General features: G+C 26.7%; 1 protein-coding gene and 1 long non-coding RNA gene across 4 annotated transcripts; both read left to right on the top strand.

The window, feature by feature from the left end:
* The first annotated feature begins 999 nt into the window (after positions 1 to 999).
* On the top strand, positions 1,000 to 20,349 carry LOC114175784 (protein CHROMATIN REMODELING 24). Of its 3 annotated transcripts, none has more exons than XM_028060582.1 (25): positions 11,531 to 11,712; positions 11,781 to 11,870; positions 11,943 to 12,029; positions 12,118 to 12,216; positions 12,301 to 12,378; positions 12,470 to 13,086; positions 13,171 to 13,301; positions 13,398 to 13,452; positions 13,757 to 13,885; positions 14,604 to 14,711; positions 14,866 to 14,921; positions 14,992 to 15,082; positions 15,393 to 15,530; positions 15,623 to 15,700; positions 15,819 to 16,025; positions 16,106 to 16,177; positions 16,422 to 16,502; positions 16,584 to 16,702; positions 18,003 to 18,114; positions 18,336 to 18,404; positions 18,499 to 18,593; positions 18,913 to 19,044; positions 19,460 to 19,522; positions 19,611 to 19,743; positions 20,068 to 20,349. In XM_028060582.1, the coding sequence occupies exons 1-25, from the start codon at positions 11,607 to 11,609 to the stop codon at positions 20,215 to 20,217; spliced, it is 3,096 nt and encodes a 1,031-aa protein (XP_027916383.1). In that variant the 5' UTR covers positions 11,531 to 11,606; the 3' UTR covers positions 20,218 to 20,349. The 3 variants fall into 3 exon arrangements, with proteins under 3 accessions (XP_027916385.1, XP_027916383.1, XP_027916384.1); XM_028060583.1 differs by having other exon boundaries at positions 11,534 to 11,706; XM_028060584.1 differs by lacking the exons at positions 11,531 to 11,712; positions 11,781 to 11,870; positions 11,943 to 12,029; positions 12,118 to 12,216 and adding exons at positions 1,000 to 1,200; positions 1,272 to 1,358; positions 1,447 to 1,542.
* LOC114175785 lies at positions 1,920 to 2,244 on the top strand. Its single transcript, XR_003602908.1, has 3 exons — positions 1,920 to 1,931; positions 2,015 to 2,145; positions 2,223 to 2,244. It is a non-coding gene; the product is annotated as an uncharacterized LOC114175785 (long non-coding RNA).
* Positions 20,350 to 20,977: the final 628 nt, after the last annotated feature.

Here is a 20,977-nt window from a genome sequence, read left to right as displayed (position 1 = left end):
AATTTTATTTTTATTTTTTTGAATTATTTTTTAAAGTTGTTAGTTTGATTCTTTTTTAATATTTAATTGTGTTCTTGAATTTTGTGTTCAAAAATTTTAATCATCATATTGAGTTATTCTCTTAAATTTTTTGAATTCTTTTTCTTGATTTTTATTTTCTCAATTTTCTTAATTTCTTTTTAATTGATTATTTTCATTGACTTCTTGAATTGATTATTTTTTATTATTTGTTATTTATTATTATATTATTGAATTTTATTTTCTCAATTCTTTTAAATAATTTTTTTAAGTTTTTATCAACTTCAAAAATTGTTTTTGAAACTCTAATTATCTTTGTGTATTTTTGTTTTGTGAAATTTTAAACATCATAATGAGTTATTCTCTCAAAGTTTTTAAAATTTTTTTTTTAATTCTATTTTCTCACTTTTCTTAATTTTTATTAATTTCTTGAATTATTTATTTTTACACTTTTTTTTCTTATTGTTATTTTCTTGATACGCTCAGTTTAATTATATACGTTATTCATTTTTAATAAAGATTATTATATTTCCTAGTTATTTGGTGAACAAATAAAATTTTAAAATAAATCGCAATAATATAAAAGAATGATTTCCTTTTGAATAAAAGCTACAACAAGAACATATTTATTTAGTGTATATTTACTCAATCAACCTTAATTTATATTTTTCAAATATTATGATATGTTAATTCTTCTCTTTGGTGTATATGATATGAGATTTATACAAATTTCAAGTAATTTTTAATAATGAAAAAAAATATATATTGAAAATGAAATTATATAACATTTCATTGAAAACGAAATTATATATCATTTCATTGAATGACAACGTTAAATAGCTAGTTCAAGAAGCAAGAGCACGTTCCTTTCGTAACTTTGTTCAAATTCAAAAATTTCTATAAAAGCAGGAGAAGAGAAGACACAACAACAATGGCTAAAAACAAGAGCTCCAAGAAACCAATGAGTCTCAATGATATCGCTTCCTCCAAGAACATTCCGCTCGCCCCAAACCCTCTTCCAAATGTTTCACTTCTTTCTCTTTTCTTCTTTCTTTTTCCATTTTATTTTCTTTCTCATCAACCTACCTCTTCTCTTTGCAGATGAAGAATCCTCCACCCGGAAACAGCAAGACCAAAACATTCCTCAATTTTCTGCAATCACCGACTTCGATTCTCCAATCGGTACTTTCATTCTACCATCCAATCTCGCTGTTTACTTCTCACGCCTGTTCTCACCTTCTCACTACTGTTAGGGTTAGCATCGGACGAGAAACACGAACCGATCAAGGTACATGAAGCCGAAGAAGTTGTAGCTCCGTTCAACGATATTTCTACTACTAGTAAGTGCTATATTTTCTGCTTCACTTCAATCTGCAATCATCACCGTCGTTATAATCTGCCACACTCGATTAATATTCGTATTATTAGGGCAAGACTTGGACAAGAAACATAAGCCAATCATCTTTCAAGAAGAAGAGCAAGAAGAAGAAAAAGGTTCGTCCAACGTGGTTAGTTCTTCCTCTGGTAAGTGTTATCTTCTCTGGCTCACATTAATTTGCAATCAGCGCCGTCGTGAAAATCTACACTTCCTCTGGTAAGTGTTGTCTGAACTGAACGCCAAGTTTGAGTTGCTATCGGTTGAGAGGAAGCCGAGGCCGAAGCGTGTTGAGGGTTTGGTTGCAGGTGAAGAAATTCACGATGATGAGGGTTTAGAGTATGGTGCAGGGTCTTCGTTTTCTCCGCAGCAGGAGAGCTTGGCTGAGGGTAATAAGAATGAAGATGGCGACTGTACTAAAATTGGTAAAATGTTGTATCCACATCAGCGGGAGGGGTTGACGTGGCTCTGGTCTTTGCATTGTCTGGGAAAAGGTGGAATCTTGGGGGATGATATGGGTTTGGGAAAAACAATGCAGGTAAGGAAATGAATAACAGAACCTTGAGAAATAGTATTTTGCAATGCTGGTATATGATTGCTAATACTGGATAGTTCTTTCAGATATGTGGCTTTCTAGCTGGACTGTTTCATTCTCGTTTAATAAGAAGGGCATTGGTTGTAGCTCCCAAAACATTATTGCCCCATTGGATCAAAGAATTGTCAGCTGTGGGTCTATCCGAGAAGACAAGAGAGTGAGTGGTTTATCTATAACATGCAATGTTGAAACTTTTCTGTGCTAATAACAACAACTATTTCTCCTTTCCCGCAGATATTGTGGAACTTCTGCAAAAGAATATGAACTTCAGTGCATACTTCAGGTTCTGGTTCTTTATTTTCTCTATTTTTTTAATCATTTTTTAAAATTTTTATTCACTTCATAAATTGTTTTTGAAATTCTAATTATCTTCTTTTATTTTATTTTGTGAATTTTTAATCATTTTATTTAATTATTCTCTTAAAATCTTTAAATAATTTTTTCTAATTTTATTTTCTAAATTTTCTTAATTTCTTTTTAATTCTTTTTTTTTTTTAACTTTTTGGCTTATTTATTTTTATTCTTCATTTATTTATAATTCTTTTGTTGAAACTTGTTTACAAATTTTTATCTTATCCTTCTTAAATATTTTATTCATTAAAGTTTTTCTTGTTCTTGAATCTTTTCTTTTTGAATATTTCCTTTTTTATATTGTTTTCTTCAATTTCACGTTTTCAAATTTTTTTTTAAGAATTTTTTAATTAATTTTTTCTTTAACTCATCATTTTAATTAACTTCTTAAATTATTTATTTTTACTCTTTTTTTATCTATTGTTATTTTCTTAAATTTTATTTTCAAAATTTTTTGGAATTCCTTTTTAAAGTTATTATCATCTTGATCTTTTTTAGTCTCTAATTATATTCTTGAATTTTGTTTTTGTGAAATTTTAAACACCATATTGAGTTATTTTTTTTTAACTTTTAAAAATATTTTTTTTTAATTCTATTTTCTCACTTTTTTTAATCTTTTTAACCCGTCATTTTCATTATTTATTTTTATACTTTTTTTACGTTTTTGTCTTTTCTTGAATTTTATTTTATTTATTTTTTAAAATTATTTTTTAAAATTGTTATCTTCTTGATTTTTTTTAATCTCTAATGTATTCTTGAATTTTGTCTTGAAAATTTTCCATCATCATCTATAATTTTTCTCTTAAAGTTTTTAAATTATTTTTCTTCTTTTTCATTTTCTCAATTTTTTAAATTGTTTTTGAAACTCTAATTATCTTGTATTTTGTTTTGTGAAATTTTAAACATCATAACAAGTTCTTCTCTCAAATTTTTAAATTTTTTTTCTTAAATTCTATTTTGTTATTTTTCTTAATTTTTTTAACGCGTTATTTTCATTAACTTTTTCAATTATTTATTTTTACATTTTTTTACTTATTGTTCTTTTCTTGAATTTTATTTTCTTATTTTTATTTGAATTCTTTTTTAAAGTTGTTTTCATCTTCTTGATGCTTTTTTAATCTCTTATTGTGTTATTGAATTTTGTCCTTAAAGATTTCAATAATCATATCAAGTTTTTCTCTTATTTTCTTCATTTCCATTTTCTCAGTTTTTTAATTTCTTTATAATTCATTGTTTTCTTTAACTTCTTGAATTGGTTATTTTTATTCTTTAATTAAATTTTATTTTCTCAATTTTTTGAATTATTTTTTAAAGTTTTATCTACTTCATAAGTTTCATTTGAAACTCTAATTATCTTCTTGTATTTTGTCTTGTGAAATTTTAAACATCATAATGAGTTATTTTCTTAAAGTTTTTAAATTTTTTATCTTGAATTTTATTTTCTCACTATTCTTAATATTTTTGATCTCCTCATTAAATTTTTTAAAATATTTTTCTTGAATTCTATTTTCTCACTTTTCTTAATTTTTTAACTCATCATTTTCATTAACTTCTTGAATTATTTATTTTAAACTTTTTTTACTTATTGTTCTTTTCTTGAATTTTATTTTTTTAAATTCGTTTTTAAAGTTCTTATCATCTTCTTGGTCATTTTTTAATCTTTTATTGTGTTCTTAAATTTTGTCTTGAAAAATTTTAATCATCATATATAATTTTTCTGTTAAAGTTTTTAAATTCTTTTTCTTGATTTTCATTTTCTCAATTTTCTTAATTTCTTTATAACTCATTGTTTTCATTAACTTCTTGAATTGATTATTTTATTCATTTTCTTAGTTATTATTATTTTATTGATTTCTTTTCTCATTTTTTTTGAATAATTCTTTATACTTTTTTAATCTCTAATTGTTTTCTCGAATTTTGTCTTGAAAAATTTTAATCACCATATTTAGTTTTTCTCTTAAACTTTTTAAAATCTTTTTGTTGAATTTTATTATCTAACTTTTCATAATTTATTTTAACTCGTCATTTTCATTAGCTTCTTGAATGATTTATTTTTACACTTTTTTTACTTATTGTTCTGTTCTTGAATTTTATTTTATTTTCTTAATTCATTTTTTAACTTTTATCATCTTTTTCATTCTTTTTTAATCTCTAATTGTATTCTTGATTTTTGTCTTGAAAAATTTTCATCATCATATTGAGTTCTTTTCTTAAATTTTTCAAAATCTTTTTCTTAAATTTTATTTTCTCACTTTTCTTAATTCTTTTTAACTAGTCATTTTCATTAGCTTCTTTATTATTTATTTTTACATTTTTTGTTACTTATTGTTCTTTTCTTGAATTTTTATTTTATTTTATTTTTTTGAATTCTTTTTTGAAGTTTTATCATCTTCTTCATTCTTTTTAATCTCTAATTCTATTCTTGAATTTTGTTTTGAAAAATTTAATCATTATAATGAGTTATTCTCTTAATCTTTTTAAAATTTTGTTCTTGAATTTTATTTTCTCACTTTTCTTAATTTTTTAATTCGTTATTTTCATTAACTTCTTCAATTACTTATTTTTACACTTTTTTTACTTACGGTTTTTTTCTTGAATTTTATTTTCTATTTTTTGTTGATTTCTTTTTTCAAGTTATTATCATCTTCTTGATCATTTTTTAATCTCTTATTGTGTTCTTGTATTTTGTTTTGTGAAATTTTAATCATCATATTAAGTTGTTCTTTTAAACTTTTTACAATATTTTTCTTGAATTTTATTTTCTCACTTAATTTTTTTTAACTAGTCATTTTCATTAACTTTTTGATTTTTTTTACACTTTTTTTACTCATTGTTATTTTCTTGAATTTCATTTTCTTAATTTTTTTGAATTTTTTTTTAAAGTTGTTATCATCTTTTTGATCATTTTTAAATCTATAATTATGTTCTTGAACTTTGTTTTGTGAAATTGTATTCATCACATTGGATACTTCTATTAAAGTTTTAAAATTCTTTTTCTTGGATTTTATTTTCTCACTTTTCTTAATTCTTTTTAACTTGTCAATTTCATTAACTTCTTTAATTATTTATATTTACACTTTATTTACTTATTGTTATTTTCTTGAATTTTATTTTCTTAATTTTTTTGAATTTTTTTAAGGTTGTTATCACCTTTTTAATCATTTTTTAGTCTCTAATTATGTTCTTAAATTTTGTTTTGTGAAATTTTAATGTTTTTCTTAAAGTTTTTAAATGTTTTTTCTTTAAGAATTTTTTTAATTAATTGTTTCTTCTTATTTTTTTGTTTACCGATCTTTTATTTCTTTATTGTATTTTGTTATGGTCTTTTTCAATTCTTTTTGAATGTATAAATTCTTTTTTTTTTTGATAACCTTAATAACTTCATCTCTCAGGGTCTTTAAATTATTTTTCTTGAATTCAGTTTTGTAAATTTTTTTAACTTTTTTAACTCATCATTTTAATTAATTTCTTAAATTATTTATTTTTAATCTTTTTTTATCTATTGTTCTTTTCTTGAATTTTATTTTCTTAATTTTTTTGAATTTCTTTTTAAAGTTATCATCTTCTTGATCCTTTTTTAATCTCTAATTATGTTCTCGAATTTTGTTTTTGTGAAATTTTAATCATCATATTGAGTTGTTCTTTTAAACTTTTTAAAATTCTTTTCTTTAATTATGTTTTCTCATTTTTCTTAATTTTTTTTAACTCATCATTTTTATTAACTTCTTAGAATTTTTTGTCCACTTTTTTTTAGTCATTGTACTTTTCTTGAAATTTATTTTCTTAATTTTTTGAATTCTTTTTTAAAGTTGTTATCATCTTTTTGATATTTTTAAATATCTAATTTTGTTCTTGAACTTTTCTTAATTTTATTCATTTTCATTATCTTCTTAAATTATTTATTTTTTATTTATTTTTTACTTGTTTTTTTTTTCTTGAATTTTTTTTTCTTCTTTTTTTGAATTCCGTTTTAAAGTTTTATCATCTTCTTTATACTTTTCTAATCTCTAATCTTCTTTATCATCGTTTTTGTTCAAACTTGTTTACAAATTTTTATCTTATCTTTCTTGAATATTTTATTCATTAAATTTTTTCTTGTTCTTGAATCTTATCCTTTTGAATATTTCAATTTTTATATTGTGTTCTTGAATTTCATGTTTTCAAAAATTTTCTCTAAGAATTTTTTAATTAATTGTTTTATTCTTAATTTTCTGTTTACCAATCTTTTAATGCTTTCTTGTATGTTGTTATCATCTTTTTCAATTCTTTTTGAATTTCTAAATTCTTCTTTTTTAAGCTTTAATAACCTTAATAACTTCATCTCTTAAAATTGTTTTTCTTGAATTCAATTTTGTAAATTTTCTTATTTTTTTTAACTCATCATTTTAATTAACTTCTTGAATTATTTGTTTTTACTCTTTTTTATCAATTTTTTGATATTTAAAATTATTTTTTTCTTATTTTCTTATTTTTTCATCATTTTTTTAACTCTTTTTAATTAACCTCATCTCTTTTTTTAATCATCATATTGGGTTATTCTTTTAAACTTTTTGAAATCTTTTTCTTTAATTCTATTTTCTCACATTTCTTAATTTTTTTTAATTCGTCATTTTTATTAACTTATTTAATTATTTATTTTTACAAATTTTTTACTTATTGTTCTTTTCTTCAATTTTATTTTCTTAATTTTTTTGAATTTTTTTTTAAAGTTATTATAATCTTCTTGATTCTTTTTTAATTTCTAATTGTGTTCTTCAATTTTGTCTTGAAAAATTTTAATCGTCATATTGAGTTTTTCTTTAAAGTTTTTAAATTTTTTTTTCTTGATTTTTATTTTCTCAATTTTCTTAATTTAGTTATAACTCATCATTTTCATTAACCCCTTGAATTGATTTTTTGTACACTTTTTTTACTTATTGTTCTTTTCTTGAATTTTATTTTCTTATTTTTTTAATTTTTTTAAGTTGTTATCATCTTCTTGATCATTTTTTAATCTCTTATTGTGTTCTTGAATTTTGTCCTGAAAATTTTTAATCATCATAATAAGTTATTCTCTTAAAGATTTTAAATTCTTTTTCTTGATTTTCATTTTCTTAATTTCTTTATAACTCATTGTTTTCTTTAACTTCTTGAATTGATTATTTTTATTCTTTTTTTATTTATTATTCTTTTATTGAATTTTATTTTCTTATTTTTTTCAATAATTTTTTAAAGTTTTTGTCAACTTCAAAAGTTGCTTTTGAAACTCTATTTATCTTCTTGTATTTATTTATGTGAAATTTTAATCATCATATTGAGTTGTTCTTTTAAAATATTTTTAAATCTTTTTCTTTAATTCTATTTTTTCACTTTTCTTAATTTTTTTTTAACTTGTCATTTTCATTAGCTTCATGATTTTGTTTTACACTTTTTTTTCTCATTGTTATTTTCTTGAATTTTATTTTTTTAACTTTTTTGAATTATTTTTAAAGTTGTTATCATCTTTTTGATCATTTTTAAATCTATAATTATGTTCTTGAAATTTGTTTTGTGAAATTTTATTCATCACACTGGGTACTTCTATTTAAGTTTTAAAATTCTTTTTCTTAAATTTTATTTTCTTACTTTTCTTAATTCTTTTTAACTTGTCATTTTCATTAACTTCTTTAATTATTTATATTTACACTTTATTTACTTATTGTTCTTTTCTTGAATTTTATTTTTTTAATTTTTTGAATTTTTTTTAAGGTTCTTATCATCTTCTTGATCCTTTTTTAATCTCTAATTATGTTCTTGAATTTTATTTTGTGAAATTTTAATGATCATATGGAGTTGTTCTGTTAAAGTTTTTAAATGTTTTTTCTTTAACATTTTTTTAATTAATTGTTTCTTCTTAATTTTTTGTTTACCAATCTTTTATTTCTTTCTTGTATTTTGTTATCATCTATTTCAAATATTTTTGAATGTCTAAATTCCTTTTTTTTTTATTTTTAATGACCTTAATAACTTCATCTCTCAAAGTCTTTAAATTATTTTTCTTGAATTCAATTTTGTAAATTTTCTTAATTTTTTTAACTCATCATTTTAATTAACTTCTTGAATTATTTATTTTTACTCTTTTTTATCTATTGTTCTTTTCTTAAATTTTATTTTCTTAATTTTTTTGAATTCCTTTTTAAACTTGTTATCATCTTCTTAATCCTTTTTTAATCTCTAATTATGTTATTGAATTTTCTTTTTGTGAAATTTTAATCATCATATATTGAGTTGTTCTTTTAAACTTTTTTTAAAAAAAATCTTTAATTCTATTTTCTCATTTTTCTTAATTTTTTTTTAATTTGGCATTTTCATTATCTTCTTGAATTTTTTTTGTACACTTTTTTTACTCATTGTTCTTTTTTGGAATTTTATTTTTTGATTTTTTTTTGAATTCTTTTTTAAAGTTGTTATCATTTTCTTGATCATTTTTAAATCTATAGTTATGTTCTTCAACTTTGTTTTGCGAAATTTTATTCATCACATTGGGTACTTCTCTTAATGTTTTAAAATTCTTTTTCTTAGATTTTATTTTCTCACTTTTCTTAATTCTTTTTAACTTGTTATTTTCATTAACTTCTTTAATTATTTATATTTACACTTTATTTACTTATTGTTTTTTTCTTGAATTTTAGTTTCTTAAATTTTTTGAATTCTTTTTTAAGATTGTTATCATCTTCTTGATAATTTTTTAATCTCTAATTATGTTCTTGAATTTTATTTTGTGAAAATTTAATGATCATATGAAGTTGTTCTCTTAAATTTTTTAAATGTTTTTTCTTTAAGATTTTTTTAATTGATTGTTTCTTCTTATTTTTTTGTTTACCAATTTTTTATTTCTTTCTTGTATTTTGTTATCATCTTTTTCAATTCTTTTTGAATGTCTAATTTTTTTTTTTAATTTCTAATAACCTTAATAACTTCATCTCTCAAAGTCTTTAAATTATTTTTCTTGAATTCAATTTTGTAAATTTTCTTAATTTGTTTAACTCATCATTTTAATTAACTTATTGAATTATTTATTTTTACTCTTTTTTTATCTATTGTTCTTTTCTTTAATTTGATTTATCATTATTTTCTTGATTTTTTTTAATTTTTTTTTAAAGTTTTTATCATCTTCTTAATCCTTTTTTAATATATAATTGTGCTTTGGAATTTTGTCTGTAAAATTTTTAATCATCATAGAGTTATTCTCTTAAAGTTTTTGAATTCTTTTTCTTATTTTCATTTTCTCAATTTTCTTAATTTCTTTATAACTCATTGTTTTCATTAACTTATTCAATTGATTATTTTTATTATTTATTATTATATTATTGAATTTTATTTTCTCTAGTTCTTTGAATAATTTTTTAAAGTTTTTATCAACTTCATAAATTGTTTTTGAAACTCGAATTATCTTCTTGAAACTCGAATCAACTTCAAAGTTTTTTAAATTTTTTCTTGAATTCTATTTTATCACTTTTCTTAATTTTTTAACTCCTCATTTTCATTAGCTTCTTGAATTATTTTTTTTAACATTTTTTTTGCTTATTGTTCTTTTCTTTAATTTTATTTTCTTAATTTTTTTGAATTCTTTTTTAAAGTTGTTATCATCTTCTTCATCCTTTTTTAATCTCTAATTGTGTTATTGAATTTTATCTTGAAAAATTTTAATCATCATATTGAGTTTTTCTCTTAAAGTTTTTGAATTGTTTTTCTTGATTTTCATTTTCTCAATTTTCTTATTTTCTTTATAGCTCATTGTTTTCATTAACTTCTTGAATTGATTATTTTTTATTTTTTATTTTTTATTATTATATTATTGAATTTTATTTTCTCTATTTCTTTGAATATTTTTTTAAAGTTTTTATCAATTTCATAAATTGTTTTTGAAACTCGAATTATCTTCTTGTATTTCGTTTTGTGAAATTTTAAACATCATAATGAGTTATTCTCTGAAAGTTTTTTTAAATTTTATTTTGAATTCTATTTTATCACTTTTCTTAATTTTTTAACTCCTCATTTTCATTAACTTCTTGAATTATTTATTTTAAAACTTTTTTTTCTTCATTTCTATTTTTTTATCAACTTTTGAAATTTTTTGAAACTCTAATTATCTTATTGTATTTTTTTTTTTTGTGAAATTTTAAACATTATAATGAGTTATTCTCTTAAAGTTTTTTAAATTTTTTTCTTGGATTCTATTTTATCACTTTTTGTAATTTTTTTAATTCCTCATTTTAATTAACTTATTGAATTATTTATTTTTACACTTTTTTACTTATTGTTCTTTTCTTGAATTTTATTTTCTTAATTTTTTTCAACTCTTTTTTAGAGTTGTTATCATCTTCTTGATCTTTTTTAATCTCTAACTGTGTTCTTGAATTTTGTGTTGAAAATTTTTAATCATCATATTGAGTTATTTTCTTAAAGTTTTTAATTTTTTTTTCTTGATTTCCATTTTATCAATTTTCTTAATTTCTTTATAAATCATTGTTTTCATTAACTTCTTGAATCAATTGTTTTTTATTTATTATTATATTATTGAATTTTATTTTCTCAATTTTTTGAATAAATTTTTTATGTTTTTATCAACTTCAAAAATTATTTTTGAAACTTGAATTATCTTGGTATATTTTGTTTTGTAAAATTTTAAACATCATAATTAGTTATTCTCTCAAGATTTTTAAAATCTTTTTATTGGATTCTGTTTTTTAACTTTTCTTAATTTTTTTTAACTTTTCATTTTCATTAATTTCTTAAATTATTTATTTTTACACTTTTTTTCTTATTATTATTTTCTTGATCAAACGTCAGTTTAATTATATATATGTTATTCATTTTTAATAAAGATTATTAGCTTTTCTAGTTACTTTGGTGAACAAATAAAATTTTAAAATTTTTAAAATAAATCACAATAATATAAAATAATGATTTCCTTTTGAATAAAAGCTATAACAAGAACTTATTTATTTAGTGTATATTTACTCAATCAACCTTAATTTATAGATGAATTTTCTTACCTTGGATGTTTCAAATATTATGATATGTTAATTCTTCTCTTTGATGTATACGATATGAGATTTATACAAATTTTGAAGTAATTTTTAATAATGAAAAAAAATATTGAAAATGAAGTTATATAACATTTCATTGAATGACAACGTTAAATAGCTAGTTCAAGAAGAGCTAAAGCAAGAGCATGTTCCTTCCTTAACTTTGTTTAAATTCAAAAACTTCTAAGAAAGCGGGAGAAGAGAAGACACAGCAACAATGGCGAACAACAAGAGCTCCAAGAAACCAATGAGTCTCAATGATAGTCACTATCGCTTCCTCCAAGAACATTCCGCTCCCCCCAAACCCTCTTCCAAACGTTTCGGTAACGTTTCACTTCTTTCTTTCTCCATTTTATTTTCTTTCTCATCAACCTACCTCTTCTCTTTGCAGATGAAGAATCGATCGAATCCTCCACGAGGAAACAACAACACCAAAACATTCCTCAATTTTCCGCAATCACCGACTTCGATTCTCCAATCGGTACTTTCATTCTACCATCCAATCTCGCTTGTTTACTTCTCACGCCTGTTCTCACCTTCTCACTACTGTTAGGGTTAGCATCGGACGAGAAACACGAACCGATCAAGGTACATGAAGCCGAAGAAGTTGTAGCTCCGTTCAACGATATTTCTACTACTAGTAAGTGCTATATTTTCTGCTTCACTTCAATCTGCGATCATCACCGTCGTTATAATCTGCCACACTCGATTAATATTCGTATTATTAGGGCAAGACTTGGACAAGAAACATAAGCCAATCATCTTTCAAGAAGAAGAGCAAGAAGAAGAAGAAGAAGGTTCGTCCAACGTGGTTAGTTCTTCCTCTGGTAAGTGTTATCTTCTCTGGCTCACATTAATTTGCAATCAGCGCCGTCGTGAAACTCTACATACTCGATTGTTTTGGTTGTTAGGGCAAAACTCGGATGAGAAACCCGGACCGATGTTTTTTGAAGAAGAAGCTCCACCCGACGTGGTTGATTTTTCCCCAAGTAAGTGTTGTCTTCTCTGCCTCACTTTTTAATCTGCAATCAGCCCTGTTGTTAAAAATATTGTTGCCTCACTTTAATATTTTTGTTTCAGAGGAAGAAAGGACGACGAAGGTGAAAGTACAGGGACGGCGGCGCCTCTGTAAGATTGTGCATGAAGACGCCGGAAAAAGCGTGGCGGTTGATGAGTCCAAGTTTGATGAACTGATCGACCTTGATTCGCCGATTCCCGTGCCCAGAAGCGTCGTCCAGATTGAGGAGAGTGAGGGCAAGAATGAAATTAGGGATATTTTGTCTGAACTGAACGCCAAGTTTGAGTTGCTATCGGTTGAGAGGAAGCCGAGGCCGAATCGTGTTGAGGGTTTGGTTGCAGGTAAAGAAAGTCACGATGATGAGGGTTTAGAGTATGGGAGTGCAGGGTCGTCGTTTTCTCCGCAGCAGGAGAGCTTGACTGAGGGTAATAAGAATGAAGATGGCGACTGTACTGAGTATGATTCAGAGGATTCGGTTCAAGTGATGGATAATTTTGTGCCAGAGAATGATGGTTCAATAACTTTGAGTGGACCCAGGTCAACTTATAAGTTGCCTGCTAAAATTGGGAAAATGTTGTATCCACATCAGCGGGAGGGGTTGACGTGGCTCTGGTCTTTGTATTGTCTGGGAAAAGGGGGAATCTTGGGGGATGATATGGGTTTGGGGAAAACAATGCAGGTAAGAAAATGAATAGCAGAACCTTGAGAAACAGTATTTTGCAATAGCTGGTATATGATTGCTAATACTGGATAGTTCTTTCAGATATGTGGCTTTCTAGCTGGACTGTTTCATTCTCGTTTAATAAGAAGGGCATTGGTTGTAGCTCCCAAAACATTATTGCCCCATTGGATCAAAGAATTGTCAGCTGTGGGTCTATCCGAGAAGACAAGAGAGTGAGGCTGCCTGACTTCATTCATCTGAGTGGTTTATCTATAACATGCAATGTTAACTTTTCTGCGCTAATAACAACTATTTGTCCTTTCCCGCAGATATTGTGGAACTTCTGCAAAACTCAGAGAATACGAACTTCAGTATATACTTCAGGTTCTGGTTCTTTATTTTTTTAATTAAACTGGAAATTTCTTGAAATTAAATATTTGTGGCTCAACACCGTGAGGATAAGAAATATGTAATGTGTTTGTGTGTAACTCAAAACTGAGCTTAAGAATTGGAAGGAAAAGAATTTCATGGTAGGGGTAGTTGCCTTAATTTATTAAGGAAAATAATACTGTTTTAAATTTTGTTCACCGGTGGACTTTTAGTTGATTGATGGAGAATGGTGGTATTTTGATGTTTCTGAGTTCTTTGTTTCTGTCAACTTCAACTGTGTTTTCATGTCTCCTTCTAGGACAAAGGCGTTCTTCTCACAACTTATGATATTGTCCGCAACAATTCTAAGTCCTTACGGGGGAGTAATTATTTAAATGACGAGGAAAGTGAAGATGACGCTACATGGGACTACATGATACTGGATGAGGTAAAAGTGAGCTTGTTTCACTTAAAACTTAATTGGGTACCTGATCTGTCTACCTGCAGTCGATTAGCCTTTTCCTCAGTAGCTTTTGGATCTTGTATTTCTCAGATGATCAATGGAATAGATTACTTATAAAAATTTTGATGTGTATACAGTTGGTTTAATGAAAATTTTGATGTGTATACAGTTGATTTAATAGAAGATATAGGTGGGAAAAGTTTTGATTCTTTTTTTCATTTCAAGAACCTAAGCACCCTTTAATGTAAGAGAGTGCATATCACCAATTGAATGAGAAGTGGAGGTTTGAAACGAATTGTGAAAATTGAGCAGAGAAGTGTGTTAAATTAGTTTTAACAGAAGCAAGATATGTATAAATATCAGTTATTCATGGTTGCAATCTATTGTTTGCTTATCTTGACATAAAGAAAATTATAAGTCATTAATAACGGGTTCCAGATTTTCAGTGTGAAATTTGACTTCTGTGTAGTTTTATCTGGTATGCTAAAGTAATGTAATCAGCTCATCTTTTACGTTTCTTGTTGCATATTTAACTAGTGGGGACTTTTGTGGGACCGTTTTAGAGTATTTGATAATGATTTTCATTCTATAGAGGGAGAAATTTCAACTATATGGCATTGAATTTAAATACTTATATTAATCTTGTTGCAAAATGTCATAATATTTTCTTCTTTTTTTTTTCAAATTTTTCTTATAACTTTAGGGACACCTTATAAAGAACCCAAGCACACAAAGGGCTAAAAGTTTGCTTGAAATACCAAGTGCTCATCGCATTATCATCAGTGGCACACCGTTGCAAAATAATCTTAAGGTATTATTTGTTGTAATTTTTCTTTTGTTATAATCTCTAAGATGGTTTTTTTTTTTTTTTTATCACATCTTTCTGATTTTTTTTTGTAATATTGATTTAAATTTATGTTATTTTTCCGTGTTTAATGGTTGTCATCCTTAAAACTTCCTAACAGGAGTTGTGGGCATTGTTCAATTTCTGTTGCCCAGACTTGCTTGGTGACAACAAATGGTAATGATAATTTTCAGGCTACATTCTTAATTTAATTACGGTGTTATAACATAAAATTGAAACTTATCAGGTTCAGAGAAAAATTTGAAAAGCCCATACTCCGTGGAAATGACAAGCATGCTTCTGACAGGGATAAACGTGTTGGTTCATCTATAGCACAGGTAAGGATTATTTGTGTTCCAAATATAGTTCATGTGACTTGGCCTTTGGCTTTTGATGGCGAGTAGTAGGTATTACGTTGTTTTTGTTCTTGAGCTCACATTATAATACATACAATTAAAGGTATATGAATATGATTAGATGTGCTTTGTACTCTTCCACTTCAAGCTGTTCCTTGGTCAATCATTATATATCATGGATTTCATTGTAAATTGTAATTTATATTTATGTAGTGATCTCTCATATTCCGATCACCAATTAATAGCAAGTTTCGCTTTGACTTGAGTATTTTGACTGCTACTTATTTACCAGGAACTAAGAGATCGTATTCAGCCTTACTTTTTAAGACGAATGAAGAGTGAGGTTTTCAGTCAAGATGTTGAGAAAACAACTGCAAAACTTTCTCAAAAACAAGAGATCATTGTGTGGCTTCGATTGACAAGTGTTCAGGTTAAATATACAATTCTTTGTTATTTTTTCATTTTATCTTCCGAGGTTAATCTAACAAATTTTGATAACTGTTTAATTTTCATTTCATGTAGCGGTATCTTTATGAAGCATTTTTGAAGAGTGAGATTGTTCTCTCAGCATTTGATGGCTCACCTCTGGCGGCCCTTACGGTAATTTTTGTCGTGTTATTTGAGCTACACTCAATCTTGTTGTGCTATTATATTCTGTTCTTCTTTTCCTTTTTGTATAGTAATACTTTCGTCTTTTAAAAAAAATTAAACGAATCAGATTCTAAAGAAAATATGTGATCATCCACTTCTGTTGACCAAGCGGGCAGCTGAGGATGTGTTGGAAGGGATGGACTCAATGCTAAAGCCAGACGAAGCTAATGTTGCAACAAAATTAGCAAAGCACATAGCCGATGTTGGTGACACAGAAAGGTTTAAAGATGAACAAGGCGTGTCATGCAAAATTTCCTTCATTATGTCATTGTTGGTAAGTGTTGGTCATGCAGTTTGTATACTACTGGTGTTTACTTGTCAGCATAATATCATAGTTCTTTTTCTATGCTGTAGGATAATTTGATCCCAGAAGGGCATTGTGTGCTTATATTTTCTCAGACTCGCATGATGCTTAATCTTATTCAGGTTGGTTGATCTATTATTTTGAAAAGCTTTTCATTTATTTCGTCTGTGAAGCATGGATTAGTCAAACAGTTGTTCAACTGTTTCATGGGGATTATCATGTCTGGAAATGCAGTGTTCATAATCTTTTTGGTTTTAATGATCAGCAGGTATTTGTTGGAGGACGTTCAAAGTTCCCCGTTTCGTTATTTTAATGTATGATTTTCTATGAGAGTTTATTTAAGGGTTTTCTTCTGCTTGATTATAGGAATGCCTACTGTCCCAAGGTTATGACTTCTTACGAATTGATGGCACAACAAAAGCCAATGACAGACTAAAGATTGTCAATGTAAGTGCTTTGCACTCAGTAAGCTTGCTAATTCCTTAAATGTTCTTCTGTCTTATAGGTCACCTGTTGTTTGGATTTCAGGATTTCCAAGAAGGTGTTGGAGCTCCTATATTTCTCTTGACGTCTCAGGTTGGTGGTTTGGGACTTACACTTACAAGAGCAGATCGTGTGATTGTTGTTGATCCTGCTTGGAACCCAAGGTGTGTCTTGAAGCACTTTAAATTTGTTATAAATATACAAAAAGAAGTGACATTATTAGTATTTTCTAATTTAGAAACTGTTATCCACTTAATTGTTCTCTGCTATGTCAGTAAATAAATGACTAAAGCATTATTTGAACATCCTAAAGATGTTTGCTAAAACACCTTTTTCCTAGTTTCCCTATTATGTTTGAGAAGATTATTTTAGAACTGTGTGTAGTGTAAAAGCGATGAAAGAGTATCTTTAATTTAATCTTTTTTCTAGTGAATTGGTAATTAAGATGTTGTCCTTTTGGTACTCAGGAGAGTAAAAGTAGCTAGATAGGTAAAATACTATATAACCTACTGCTCCTGTTGGTGTTCTACTCCTGTTGTCCGTTTCTGCCAGTGGCTTTAGTAATGTCCTAAGATTTCACCATACATACAACTAATTAAAAGTTTGTCCTGTCAATATTAATTGTTTTATTTCTTGTTTTACATTTGATCGTTATTGTATAATACTCATCCAATCCAATAGAGATTAAGCTATTGTGCACCTGGCCCTAGATTAAGTCAGGGTTGGCTAGCTAAACCTATTGTTCTTTCTAACAATTTGTCACGGGTGGGCATGGATGAGATTCTTTTAAAATTCCAATCCAAATCCAATATAACTCATTGCATTTGACATTTACATCTATTTAATTGGATAAATTTAATTTGGATTTTTTAATTTAGTTTAAGTTTGGATTTAAAATTTGATTAAATCCATATGCATTTAATTTGGATAAAATTGAGACTATTATATATGTTAAATTTAAATGACGTTCTAATTGAATTAATGTGGTAATATTTGTTACTAAATAATTCAGAATTAAATTGTTAATTTTGGGAGAGGGAATGACCATGTACAGTGATTACTAACAAATGGTTCAACAAGAAGATACAAGTGTTTGAAATTCTTATTGAAGTTTTATCTTTTTTTCCCTTTATGTACTACTTTTTCTCATTTTTTGATCACTAACAATATAAACACACACACACACACACAAACAATATTTTAACCAAGCGATTTCATAAAAGAAATATATAACCTAAATCCAATTCATTGGATTCGATTTAAAATCCAAAAATATAGATTTGGTTTTGAATCAGATTCATTAAAATAAACTTAAACTTAAAGTGATATTAATTAGTATGATTATGGATCGAATTTGAATATTTGGATTTTTTTTCCACCTACAATTTAAAATTTGATTCATTAATTGTGGGAGGTAATTTGCTCTTGCTGCATTTAAAGCACTACGATTTTTTTTTCTACCAGTATGGATAATCAAAGTGTTGACCGTGCATATCGAATTGGGCAAAAGAAAGATGTCATTGTATATAGACTAATGACGTGCGGAACTGTTGAAGAAAAGATCTACAGGAAACAGGTAATGTTTCCCCATCTCAATGCAATGAACATATATGCAAACATATACATACATATATATATATATATATATATATATATATATACACGTGCGCATGCATGCAGAAACTTGAAACTATGTGCGTGTGTGGGTATGTATGTCATTGTTTTGATTGAACTACATGGCAAACAAATATGTGGTGAAGACATTGATCGACTTTTTTCGTACAAATTGCATGTTAGGTATATAAGGGAGGATTATTCAAAACTGCTACCGAGAAGAAAGAACAGATTCGGTACTTTAGCCAGCAGGTATAATTTTGTCGGACGTATTATTAGTTGAAAAATGCACTTGGAAGTTCACTAAGGTGTGATTTCGGGTAATCTTTCCATGCATCCCTTGCAGGATCTTAGGGAGCTTTTCAGCCTTCCAAAAGAAGGATTCGATGTATCTGTTACCCAAAGGCAATTGAATGAGGAGCACGATCGTCAATATACAGTGTAATGAGTCTACAATTGGGAAATGTGTTTTGGTGTAATTAATTAACACGTGCTTTAGCTTTTCTCACTTACGTACGGTGAGGTACATCGGTGCTTTATGCCACCCTGTTCAAATTTTCTCATTTTGGTGTTCATTTTGGAAATTTAATAATATGAAAAAAATAGTGTATTTTAGGTACTGCCTTTTTTCAAAATATAATCTATTTTTGAAAATAGAACCTTAGGGAAGCTGTGAAAATTGTAATTACTTATTCTTTTATAATAACTTGAGTCTGATGAACACGCAAATTGAACTCAATCTTATTTGTATTTCCTTCAGTGATGACTTTTTCAAAGCACATATAGAGTTCTTGAAGAGTCAAGGCATAGCTGGAGTTAGTCACCACAGTTTACTGTTTTCAAAGACAGGGCCGCAGGTTCGCGATGAACTCGAGGATGATGAAGTTACAAGGTAATGCTTTGTGGACATGGTCCTTCTTTAGGTTAGAAAATCCACCTGCACAGCAGCCACCACATAGGCACAGTTAAAACAGATCGCTTCGTGCATGCCTGCAATAGGCCAACGGCACTTGCCTGAATGTTTTATTTATTTTGTAAATATTTTTTCGCATGTTAAATTTCTTTTAACTTGTGCTTTTTTCATTATAAATCCAAAATAGTTAAAAATAAATTTGCAAATAATATTATTTTAATTTCTTTTGTAGGCTAATGGGTTAATCTGTGAACTCATTGGCTACATGGATCAACTCTAATTAAAAATGCTATTTCTTTTTTTTACGTTTAGGTGTGTGCTCGTTCTTTTTCACTATTAATGTTTTACAAATTGGTTTATCAAACCTAAAGTTCCATAAATGCAATGGTTGCAGGAATCATGCGACTAGGTATATTGGGACTTCGAGATCATCTTCAAATGACCATATTACTTACGGGTACGACGCTATCATTGCACTATTTTTTAGAAATTGGAGGATGGCTTTTGGTTTAGATTTGATTGTTTCCATCTGTGCTTTAAAGCAGCTCCGAGTTTGCATTTAATCCTAAGAATGTTACCACAAGCAAAAAAAGTTCATCTCCTAGCAGTGCTGGTAAATTGACCGAGTCAGAAATCAAGGATAAAATTAATCGGCTCTCTCAAACGCTCTCAAATGCGGTATGCTTTTCTCTTTCAGATGGTTTAATTATTATTCTCTACTCTGGTTATTCTTCTTTGCAAGCTATAGTAATTTAACACCAATTTTGACTAAGAATCTCAGAAGTGGCCAAATTGTACTATAGGTTTTATGCCATCCAATGTCTGTCTACCTGTCCCATGTGGAAGATGACTTGGGTATATTAAGTCAAGTATGGAAATGGGAAATGGTTATTACACAAAGTACTCATTTCAATAACTAACCTTAGAAATGGAATAGTGGTGTGGATTGACCAATTCTGAATCGAGATATAGTGGATTGATTTTATTTGTTAACCTTTTCAGGCTATGATTTCTAAGTTACCTGATAAGGGCGAGAAACTGCAGAAACGTCTTGCGGAACTGAGTTCAGAGCTGGCTGAACTGAAAAGTGAAAGAAATGTGATTGATTTGGATGATTTTACCACTGAATTTCAACAAGGGTTGAATCTATAATTTTCTCGTACAAGACATAATTTTGTGTCGAACTTGTTGAAGAGCCTGCAAGTTTGACGCCATCTCATTTAGAAGTGTCCAATGCTTCATTGGTAAGAAAATGAAAAGAAAATACATGGTTTTCTAATTCTCCTTCGTTGTGTTTGGTTTTTAATTTTTAGATTAGATTTAGAATTTAATCCCGTGTTTATCCATTAAGATTTTATTTTATAGACATGAGATGAGAGCAATCCATTAAGCGAGAATATGGTTGCTTAGTAGAAAAAAAGAACATCAAGAAAAATATATTGATAAGCGAAATAAAAAACTTTGAGCAGCAACAGTCTGTAGGATTAGGCAGTTTATCGAATGAGATTTGTTCACTATATATAATGCCCAAATTGCAGAGCAAAACTAATGATGATTAGCTGATATCAAAATTTACATCCTTTATTTTATCATGTTAGAAAAATGAAAATTAAAGAGAGCAAAACAGGACCAGAAAGAAAAAAGGAAATGGAACTCTTAGAATTGAAGATCTTCATTATATTTTTCTCATTGTATTAGATTTTTTTCATTATTATGAAAACTAATCTTTCTATATTTTAGGATTAAATATAATTTATCATATTTCTTAAAAAAACTTTATTATAGATATAAAATTTTAAATTTACTGAACTTGTAATGGATGTAAATCAATTTCATTAATTATTCTAATTATATTTATTTTTGTTTGTTTACTTTTTATCTCATCTTTCACTTTCATTTATTATTTAAACTA

This window comes from Vigna unguiculata, chromosome 3, assembly GCF_004118075.2.
Source record: "Vigna unguiculata cultivar IT97K-499-35 chromosome 3, ASM411807v1, whole genome shotgun sequence".
Taxonomy (NCBI): Eukaryota; Viridiplantae; Streptophyta; class Magnoliopsida; order Fabales; family Fabaceae; genus Vigna; species Vigna unguiculata.
This window is presented reverse-complemented; position numbering and strand designations above follow the sequence as displayed.